Source organism: Hemicordylus capensis, chromosome 5 (genome assembly GCF_027244095.1).
Source record: "Hemicordylus capensis ecotype Gifberg chromosome 5, rHemCap1.1.pri, whole genome shotgun sequence".
NCBI classification, from domain to species: Eukaryota; Metazoa; Chordata; class Lepidosauria; order Squamata; family Cordylidae; genus Hemicordylus; species Hemicordylus capensis.
In genome coordinates this window covers 218,024,464-218,035,724 of record NC_069661.1, presented here as the reverse complement: position 1 = coordinate 218,035,724, position 11,261 = coordinate 218,024,464, and the positions used below count along the sequence as shown (strand labels likewise).

Genomic DNA, 11,261 nt, shown 5'->3' with positions numbered 1-11,261 from the left:
CATTTTTGAAACAATCAGGCAGACAGAGCTGCCTTGGTGACTTCAGAAAGCATTTACTCTCCACAGAGTAAATGGCAGCCTTTTGTAGCTGGTCTGTGCTTTACTTGTGGCTTGTACAGTTCTTTTCCTGTGTGAGTGTATGCTTGTGTTTTGATCCTGCCGTGTTAGATACAAATCTACACACTACTGTAGTCCTGTTAACCACTATAAAGCATCTGACATTTTCCATGTTTTTCTGTATCTCTGCTGATGAACATAGGAAGCTGCCTTATACCGAGTCAGACCCTTGGTCCTTCTAGCTCAGTATTGCCTACGCTGACTGGCAGCGGCTTCTCCAAGGTTGCAGGCAGGTGTCTCTCTCAGCCCTATCTTGGAGATGCCAGGGAGGGAACCTGGAACCTTCTGCATGTGAAGATGCAGATGTTCTTCCCAGAGCAGCTCCATCCCCTAAGTGCAATACCTTACTGTACTCACACATGTAGTCTCCTATTCAAAGGCAAACCAGGGCAGACCTTGCTTAGCAAAGGGAATGATTCATGCTTGCTACCACAAGACCAGTAATGGATATTTGTGTGTGTTTGTGTGTGTGTGTGTTTGTATTTTGATCCCACTCGTTAGCTACCAATCTTAGCAGTTATTGCTAAGGTACCTGCCTAGTCCTGGTTCCACCTCCGCAGCTGCCCACAGTTAGCAACACCTCTCACTACCTGTGGCTCCACTCACCTGCTGCCTAGACTAGCAACCCCCAGGCCCAGGAACCACCAGCTGCCACTGGCAGGAACACTAGCTGAACTCAGCCCTAGAGGCCAGCCTGTTCTCAATAACCAGCCCTGACTATTCAGATATGGGAGCCAGAAATGTCATAATGCCATGCATGGAGGGTGGCATCCAAAATCAAGATGAAACAGCAAAAACTTTAGCACAAGGAGTCGAATGACTAACAAAATCTAATTAGATTTTAATTGAATTATAAATACCAAGTGCTTGTCAATCAAGCAGTGCTTTTGAACTCATTTGCATGATGTATACATACATATTGTTAAAAAAAAAAAAGCAGTTATCTTAGATAAATGTGGTGGCACAAGAGCCTGTTCTTGTGTATGTGTAGTACGTTTGTGAGAGGACATTTTGGTGACGGGCTTTTGGTCTATCAGTGGGCTCAGGCCAGCTTAACCTTGCAAAGAATTGCCTGTATGTTTTGCACAGTCCGCAACAGGGACTAATTTATTCTGCGCCTGCTACAGCGACTGCAGGACCATGGGGTTGCACATACCCCTGAAGAACCATTCGACTCTAGCGCTCAGGCCTGGCTATGCTGCCAAACTCTTGCTTGTATGAAGGTACCCTCTAGCCTTGTAATGGATCAAACCGCATATCCCTTCTAGTCCAGCATCCTGTTTCTCTTAGTGACCAACCCGAGGCTTCCGGGAAGCCCACAAGCCCGGCATAGTAGTACACAGGCGAGAGAGACCTCTCCTGCTCTTGCCCTCCCCAGCAACGAGTCCTGAATAGGCTACTACTGCCTCTAAACATGGAGGTTCCATTTCGCTAGCACGGCTGACAGCAGCTGCTAGCTCGAGCCTCCGCGATCTTGCTGAAGCGAGCAATAGCCTCCGGTCTCTCTCCGCTGCCCAAGCAATGCGTGTGCTCCTCTATCTACCCGCCGCAGCCGTGCCGGGCGTTGCTCCTCCGACTACGTCGCCCGCTGGGCTACTGCTGCGGCCCAGGCTTCTCCCAGTCCCGTGGGATGAGTAAGAGCCGTGCCGGGGTCGGCGGCGCGAGGAGGATGATCCTGGGCGGAGAAGGCGCAGTAGGGACAGGTCTGAGCAGGTCCCGGCGGTGTGGCTGGGCGGGAGAGGAGGAAGGAGGCGCCCCCCGGGGGTAGGAGGGGATCGGGGAGCCGTGGGAGAACCTGAGCGCGGGGACGACCGGAGGAGCCCAGCAGCCTCCTCGCCCAGCAGCCGCCACGGGCAAGGAGGAACCGGACTGGGCTCGGAAACACAGACCCGCCTTGCCGCGCTGAGAGGCACCCAGGAGGCGCCCGGAGCCGAGGCGCGCCCGCCTGGCGGCTGCTGCAACGCGGGGCTGCCTCCCTTCGTTGCCCGCCTCTCCGCCCCATCCATGCCGCTTTCCCGGGCAACGGCTCCCTGAGCCCGGATCCGCCCCGATGTCGGGTCCCCGCAGCGCCTTGCAGGCCTGGTGCCGCCGCCAATGCGAGGGCTACCCTGGCGTGGAGATCCGAGACCTCAGCAGCTCCTTCCGGGACGGCCTGGCCTTTTGCGCCATCCTCCATAGGAACCGGCCTGATTTGCTGTGAGTAGTAGTACCGGGCGACCGCCCCCCGCTCCCGTTGCCCACCCCACCCCTCGCCGCACACTCCGGGACCAGGCCCAGCAGCCCCGAGGTCGCCTGGATAGCCAGCCGGCCCGAGGAGGAACGTCTCTGCGGCTGCTGAATGGAGAGACGAGGGCTTTGAGGAGGGCGATGGCAGCACGATTCGAGGAAGGAGCTCCAAGCCCCTGCTTGGGAGAGAGGCTGAATGGGGGAGAAGGGAGAGGGGAAGCCCTACTGAAGCTCTGGAGGAAAGGATAGGGGGAGCCCACATTTCCAGAGCTGGCATGTGGGAGGGGAAGCCTTATTGCACAAGATCACACCCTCCTGCCCCACATTACTTGACTCTGAAGATACTTCTAGTCCCTTATGACCTCTAATGCAAACTGGAATGCCATCTGCCCCCCTGCCCCAATTGTATCAAAAGGACTGGAGGGAGGAAATCCATATTTTTATCACCTTTTGAATACTGGTGGTATGAGTAGACATACTGGGTGGCTAAAGTGTACTAACTAGTTTCCCTCAAGTGATCTTGTACATAGGGCCGTGTAGAGAGCCAGCGTGGTGTAGTGGTTAGAGTGCTGGACTAGGACCGGGGAGACCCGGGTTCAAATCCCCATTCAGCCATCAAACTAGTTGGGTGACTCTGGGCCAGTCACTTCTCTCTCAGCCTAACCTACTTCACAGGGTTGTTGTGAAAGAGAAACTCGAGAAACTCTGGGCTCCTTGGAGGAAGAGTGGGATATAAATGCAATAATAATAATAATAATAATATATAGGGGTCATGCTTCCTCGAAGATGTAGGAGGAGGAGATTTGTGGGATCTAGTCAGGAGGGTCGCCAGGAGTTGACACCGACTTGATGGCACACTTTACTTTAGTCAGAAGGTTACTGTGAGAAGGTTACTGTGAGAGCTTCCTCAGATTTATCAAAGGAGATTTGGAGGGAGCAGAATCCAGATAATGGGGTTCACCTGGGTGGGACCCTTGGACCTTTCTTTCTGCTCTGTTCTGTCTTGCTTGCTGCCTTTGACGATCTGCTCTAACCATTGTGGGCCTGCCTGTGTCTGGAGGCGGTGTGGCATGTGGCCCTTGAGACTGCTGTTGGCATAACTACTCTGGTATCAGAGGGACTTGCCAGTTTGGAGCTGAGCAGCTTAGTGGTTAGAATCTGAACTCTGAAATTCATGAACAGCCCTATTGGTGCAGTTGGTTGAAGGTTTTTGCTGAAACGGGACCAGTGATGCTGCTTATGAACGTGTTAGTACCCTTTTCTGTCACCCCTTGACTATTTTGTGGTGTTGTAGCTTTTCAAATATATCCCTGCACATGACAATCACTGATTTTCCCCACCCCCTTCCTTTTAATATTATTTTAAGAGTTTCTTGCACTATCTAGGTCAGTATGCTTCTTCCTTCCCTACTACTATTTATAAATATGACGTGTGTGAACAAAGCACCAGAAAACAGTGTAGGAAATATCCATTGTCAAGGGCGAGACAGATGTGACCCAGTTTGTGTCCTTCACAGACTTCTGTGCTTCTATTTCACAGGAAGGTTGGATGTGCTTGCTGCTTCCTTGATTCCTTCTGATAAAGTCCTGGGAAGATGAGATGGTTCTGTTTCAGTAGGAAATGTTTTCATCTCAGGCAGAGCAGAAGTCCACAAGCAGATCAGATCTCACTTAGCTACGTGCAGGGTGGATTTGATTTAAATCAAACTGATTTAAATCACGATTTAAATCACTAGCAGGGTGGATAAAAATCAATGATTTTTTTTTAAAAAATCAAAAAAATCAGATTTTTAAAATTTAAATCGGATTTTTTTAATTTAAATCGGATTTTTTTGATTTTTTTAAAAAAATCATTGATTTTTATCCACCCTGCTAGTGATTTAAATCGTGATTTAAATTGTGATTTAAATCAGTTTGATTTAAATCAAATCCACCCTGGCTACGTGTCATGCAGTGGACAGTGGAGAGCTGGTCTTGTGGTAGCAAGCATGACTTGTCCCCTTAGCTAAGCAAGGTCTGCCCTGGTTACATTTGAATGGGAGACTAGAAGTGTGTGCACTGCAAGATATTACCCTCAGGGGATGGAGCTGTTCTGGGAAGAGCAGAAGGTTCCAAGTTCCTTCCTTGGCTTCTCCAAGATAGGACTGAGAGAGATTCCTGCCTGCAACCTTGGAGAAGTCGCTGCTAGTCTGTGAAGACAACACTGAGCTAGATAGACCAATGGTCTGACTCAGTATATGGTGGCTTCCTATGTGGGGGCCATTATGTGAAACTTTTCACAGTCTGGTAATACCTTTGTTAAGACTAGCTGGAATGACATGAGGCTATGAACAGCAAGCTGTCAGGTTCTCCAGAAGTCTTCATCAGATTGAATTTTAAGCAAAGCAAAAGGTGAGGAGGGAGGGGGAAAAATCTGGACTTGGTGTAAAAGCCCCCAAAGGCCATGCCCAGTTTTTTCTCTCCTCCTCTTTTCCTTTGCTTAATATCCAGTCTGATGAAGAATTCTGGAGAACCTGGACGCTTGCTGCTCACAACCTTATGTCGTTTTAGTTGGTTTACCACTCTATACTTTTGAATATTTCTTCTAGCAGCTCAACATTGCTTACCTATGATTTAACCCAATGTGAAACTTATCACTAGGGATGTGCTTGAAACGCGATTCGGCGTCTGAATCACAGCACGATCCTTTTTAAACTGAGGCCTTACACAGCCCCTTTAACATGGAGGAGAGCAGTTTCATACCTGTTCCTCTTCCGCTCGCCATCACTTCCGTAATTGCAGTGCTCCCCCCAACTATGATTGCATGCTGACAGGGCATCTCCCAGCTGCCCCTGGGTAATGCTGGCATGCACATGGTCTCTGTGCATGTGTGGCTGCCATTTGTATGGTCAGCAACCATGCTGACCATCCAAATGGCCACTGCGCATGTGCGGAGGCCATGTGTGTGCAGAGGTGGCACACGGGGGAGACACCCTGTCAGCGTGCAATCATAGTTGCGGGGAGTGCTGCGATTATGGAAGTGATGGCAAGCGGAAGAGGAGCAGGTATGAAACTGCTCTCCTCCATGTTAAAGGGGCTGTGTAAGGCCTCAGTTTAAAAAGGATCGTGCTGCGATTCAGACGACGAATCATGTTTTGAGTACATCCCTACTTATCACCGTCTATCACTACTTTATATTGCTTTTGTTAAAGTAAAATAAAAATAAAGCACCCATGCAAATAACGATTGAAGGCATAGTTGTGTGCCCCTCCAGTGCACTCATCTGCACCCACCCACCCACTCCCCAACCATTGCTAGCTTAGTTGGCGTTTCAAACAGATTATACACATTCACAGAAGAGGAAGCCTCTATCAGTGGCTTTGGGCTGTGATAACTGAAAAGGGAAGTGTATGCTGTATTTGGAGTATTTGGACTCTTATTACCCACCACTGTGGACAAACGACGGGATAGCTGTTTGCATCATGCTGTGCTTAAGAGCTTTTGAGGACATTTGGCTGGCTGCTGAAGAAGACAGATTGATGAACTAAATGGACTTTTGGTCTGATCCTGCAAGGCAAGTGAAGTCCCTGGCTCAGATGTCCTCACAGTGTGGTCTTAAGCAAGCCTTAATCTCTTAACCTCAGCCCCTCCCCTTTCTGCAATAACAGGTGATACTACTGGCCTACTTTATAAGGCCATTGTAAGAACTGCTGAGATGATGTACATAAAGTGCTTCGAACTGTACCCTGTAAATGCTAAGTATGATGATCATGGTGGGACCTTTTAGCTTTAACATTTGCCACTCTGCAAAGTGGAACTAATTGAACTGTGCAGATGCAGTATCTCGGGACTTGACAAATTCCGGGCACCAAGGAACTGTGGTACCTAGACTAGGATATTCCAAGGTAGAGTTATTTAATAAAATCTTTAGTTTTCCTAGGCAGCCTGTTTCGCTTCTAAGTATATTACTTGTAAAGGGGATAAAGAACAGCCCCCCCCTCTCTTTCACACACACACACACACACACACACACACACACACACACACACACACCTGCCAAATATTCTCTACTAAGCCTAGTAATTTTGTCAAGTGTCCATTGTCTGGCTGCCAAGTTTTTGGACTGGCTCCTAGATCCAAAGTCAATTTGTCAAGGCTTGTAGTATGTAGGGAGTGCCCAACCTTGAGTCTCCAGATGTGGTTGCAGATGTAGACAACTCCCCGCATCCCCAGCCTTTGACCATGGCAGTTTGTAGTTAGGGCAGGATTCCGTCTTCGGTAGAGAGAGTCTGAGCTACTGCCTGGAGATGGAAGAGAGGGCCTTTCTTAACTTCTGTGTGCTGCTGACATGCAACTGACAAATATACGCGGGAATGGTCAACAATTCATAAACGTTTAAAAACATGTAACAGCTGCTGAGAGTCCCTACAATGGCTGTTAGAGCACATGGCCAGAGCGAGGCTCAGCAAATGCTACCATCAGCAGTGTTGAAACTTCTTGAAAGACAATTACTGTACTACCCCATTAAGCAGAAGTCATTGCTGTTAAATATCCACGGGCATAAATCTCTTTTGTAGCAGATGGTCTAACTAAGCACTCCTCAGTTAAGTGGAGTGAACTGTGTTGCAGGCTTGACATATAGGACCTTACAAGGACATGGCACGTTAAGAAAGGATTTGCCAAGCAACATCTAAGGGGAGTGTTGAATCATTGTAACCACTTTAGCAGGCTCTGATTTGGAAGTTACGGGATCAAAGGCTGGAAAGAAATAGTCAAACATTACTCCTTTGCCAGATCAAAAGCAGGCCCTCTCTCCTTCTAAGCTGTATTTATTAAAGCAGTACATGTTATTAATGAGTACTAGCTGGGATTGTGAATAGCCCACAGTTGCAAGGTCTTCCATAGAGGCAGGCTGTTCCAGCCAAAGCCTTGGAGAACCTGAACAAGCTGTTCAGACCACAGTCGGCTCAAGAGAGAGTAAAGCTCTGAACGCTCACGTATTCCTGTGCTATTACTCATTCCCACAAGTTCGAGAGACCTTATGAGCAGGGCTTTGTGTATGCTGTGCTAGAAATGAGCAAATCAACACTGTGCCAAGGAGTGATTTCTGTAACCTGTAATAAAATATATATCATTTATTCTGTACCCCCCGCACCCCTTGTTTCCTCTGCTTCTGCTAGCAGTGGGGCACTAATGACCTGCCCATTGAACATAGGAAACCTTATTGACTTGTCGGATTTCACCAGGAGTTAGTTAGTTAGTTAGTTAGTTACTTAATTTATTCACTCACTCACTCACTCACTCACTGATTGATTGATTGATTGATTGATTGTGACGTCTATATCCTGCTCTTCCTCCAAGGAGCCCAGAACAATGGACATGGTTATGTTTTTCCTCACAACAACCCTGTGAGGTAGGTTAGGTTGAGACATACATGTCTGGCCCAGAGTCACCGAATGAGCTTCATGGCTGAATGAGGATTTGAACTCAGGTCTTCCCAGTCCTAGTCCAGCACTCTAACCACGACACCGAGCTGGTTCTCGTACGCTTTCAGGCGTATCTTTGTAGATCATAACAGTTTTGCTCTGTGTATTTTAATGAAAGTGGAAGTTCCCAAGAAGCTGACTTCTGCATCCACTCCTGTAGGCTGTGCTTTTCCTGCTCTCGCATGGCATTTGCACAGCCCTGCTTGTCCTAAGAGGTGGCACTGAAACTCCTTCCTTGGCATTAGTGATTGACAAGCGATGATGGACCAAGCCATGGGCTCCCTCTGTGTGCATTATGCTAAGCAGTAACATATGATGCGCTATAACTCCTTGGTTTCCTCTCATTCATTGCATCTGGCATAATCCTTATCCCTCTGTTTTGGGGATGGTAAAACCTCCTGATGAACCAGAGGATCCTGGGATCAGATCAAATTCTCCATCCTTGGGCCAGTAGGACATATGTTAGCTGCGTTTGGCCTGAGAGGCATCTGTTGTCATCTGCTACTATCTATTAACATGCACACCATTTTTGGCTCTTGGAAGTTTTCCATGTATTGTACTGTCTCTGTGTATGCCAACCTGAGCAACTGTTTATAAAGCAGCTGGTCTCCAGTGTTTGCTATCATTGCTGAGTTGAGCTGTTGCCAGGTTTTATTTTTGCATGTAGACTGAGGTGATGAAGGAGGAGATTTTGTTTAAATATTTAGACCATTCTTTCTGATTATTTTTTAAATACAAAAAGCTACCCCTGCTAAAAGAGCAAAGAGGCACCTTTTAAAAAGTGGTGATTCTCTTTATTTAGCAAGGGGAGAGCAACTGGCCCTACCCTCCAGTGGCTGTTTCTGGTGTCCATATTATATTTCCTTTTTACATTGTGAACCCTTTGGGGGATAGGAGCCATTTTATTTATTTATATCTATGTAAACTGCTTTAGGGACTTTGGCTGAAAAGTGGTATAGAAATATTCATCATATTTTTTTATTTTATTTTATTTTAATATTTATATCCCGCTCTTCCTCCAAGGAGCCTAGAGTGGTGTACTACATACTTGAGTTTCTCTTTCACAACAACCCTGTGAAGTAGGTTAGGCTGAGAGAGAAGTGACTGGCCCAGAGTCACCCAGCTAGTATCATGGCTGAATGGGGATTTGAACTCGGGTCTCCCCGGTCTAGCTAGATCCTCTTGCATGGGAACCACCAACCGGCAGCCTCTGATATGGCCCCTGAGACAAGCTCTCTTGTCCCCGTTGAAATGTAGAATTAAACCAGATATGGAGAAATTAATATATCTAGCAATGGAATTTGCTGATCTAGCACTTTAGGATTGCAGCTACAAGCAGACTTCCTGGTCCTGAAGGCCTGACTAGATGGATCCTGGATAAGGAATCCAGGAGAATTTAAACTCCCTGATGTTTGCAGTGTAGAGTTAGGGTGGCAGCAAAATAATGAAATATATTAAAAAAACAAAAGTAAAACCCATGCACTACTGATGAACCTACTCCTGAACTAAGATATTGTCTATGTGAGTAAAGGTGACTCAGCTTCATCCTTGTTTTCTCGCAGATAAAGTGGGGATCATCTTTGCCTTCCTGTCAGCAATGCAGAGATGCTAAATGAAGGGTTTTGTTTTTAAAAATGCTGAGATGACTGAATGGATAATGCCATCATGCCCGATCACAGTTGCTGTTATGGTGGATGCGTAACATCTCAGACATCCATGGACCACGTCCTAACTTGTTCATTTCCGTCCCTTGCATTTGGTGCTGGAAAATCATGAGAAATAAGTTGCCCCTCCCCATTAGTAACTTCATAAAAAAGGAGATGGAATCCTGAGTGGCAGCTGGTATTGTCAGAGCTGAGAAACAGTTGACAGTGTCAGGTTCCATCCTACCATCATCCCTGGACAGAGAGAGGCCTGAACAGGATGTCACTGGGGTAGGAGTTGGTGGCAGAGGAGGGTTGGTCATAAGTATCGGTCTGAGTGGTATCAATTTATGCAAGCATAATGCTTGCCTAAGTGAAGTTAATTGGCCTGCTGTTCCTTTTTGCACAATCTCCTTTGAGATTTATTTTGGTGCAATTCAGATTTTTGTTGTTCTCAGGGGCCGCCCTTTAAAGGTGAGGCAGTCATTTCAGATGGTAGATTCTTGGGGTCCCAGCAGGGTGGCGAGATGCCACTTGCTGTTGCCATCGGAGGAGCTCTTTGGGACAGATCTGACCCTTGCCTCTCCTTGCAATCTTCGCAAGGCTTGCAAGAAGCATGAGCAGAGAAGAGATGTCTGCTAGCCACCTCCCTGCCTCCCCCATGCCCCTTCTCAAAGCTTGCATTGGTTTTGAAAAGGGCCTGGCCCCCACTGGGCACCTTGCCTCAGACATCGCAGTATCTTGAGCAGCCCCTGGTGGTGGTGGTTCCAATTGCTTGTCACTAAATGATGAATGAGGCTCAACAGTTTTCCGGGGGCAGTGCACCAGAACTGGGGATCATGAAGAAAGTCTTAAATATCCGGTGAGAGATATTTGGTGAGTTTATCTTTTTTGGTTTCTTAGAAGCCCGGTTCGAAACAACTCTGCTTTTTAGGGACACAGTTGTATGGGGATTTTAAAATAGTTTGAAAATTCATGTGAAGCACGTATGCACCCAGCGGTACAATCCCTGTACTGCAAAAACAAAACCAATCCACCTATGTATATTGTCTTGTGTAAAGATCAGATAGGAGTCTGTTTTGCATTCAGCTTGGCTTACGTCTTATTTTATCTATCTGCCTATATAAACCACTTTGGAAACTTTTGTTGAAAAGCAGTATATAAATATTAGTCATTATCTGATCAAATATCATAATAAACTGAAATGAAATAATGTTGTTGTTGTTTACACAGTGAGACAGGTGTTATTGACTGGTTTGTTTTATCCTGACATCAAGTCCTTCCCAAGGACCTGGGATGGCTGAATTTTATTGTCAATGCTGTTGCTGCTGTCATAGATATCGTCGCAGAATATAGGCTGTTCCCAGTAAAGTTGCTTGTTTACTGTTCCCAGTTGTTTACTGTTCCCAGTAAAGTTACTTTTTGTATTTGGCTGATGGTGATTTCTGTGGCCCCTATGGTGTTGAGGTGCTCTTCAAGTTGTTTTGGAATTGCACTTAGGGCATTAATTTTATGGTTATTAACTAATAATAATAATAAGTGAAATAATAATTTCTTGTTTACACAGACAGGTATTATTGACTGGTTTGTTTTATCCAGACATCGAGTCCTTCCCAAGGACCTGGGATGCCAGAATTTTATTATCAATATTGTTGTTATTATTATAGATATCACTACAAAATGTAGGCTGTTCCCAGTAAAGTTGTTATTTGTAGTTGGCTGATGGTGATTTCTGTGGCCCCTATGGTGTTGAGGTGCTCTTCAAGGTCTTTTGGAATTGCACCTAGGGTGCCAATTACTACTGGGATTAT

At 46.5% G+C, this 11,261-nt stretch overlaps 1 protein-coding gene across 4 annotated transcripts in view; it reads left to right on the top strand.

The window, feature by feature from the left end:
* Nucleotides 1–1,321: 1,321 nt before the first annotated feature.
* Nucleotides 1,322–11,261, top strand: part of MICALL1 (MICAL like 1) — a 48,620-nt gene continuing 38,680 nt past the window's right edge. For 2 of the 4 annotated variants that reach the window (XM_053253434.1, XM_053253433.1), the window contains exon 1: nucleotides 2,159–2,313. In XM_053253434.1, the coding sequence (XP_053109409.1) occupies nucleotides 2,168–2,313 (146 nt within the window). In that variant the 5' untranslated portion in view covers nucleotides 2,159–2,167. Of the gene's footprint in view, nucleotides 1,341–1,730; nucleotides 1,821–2,158; nucleotides 2,314–11,261 lie in introns of those variants that run through there. The other 2 variants (XM_053253436.1, XM_053253435.1) reach the window with 2 other exon arrangements.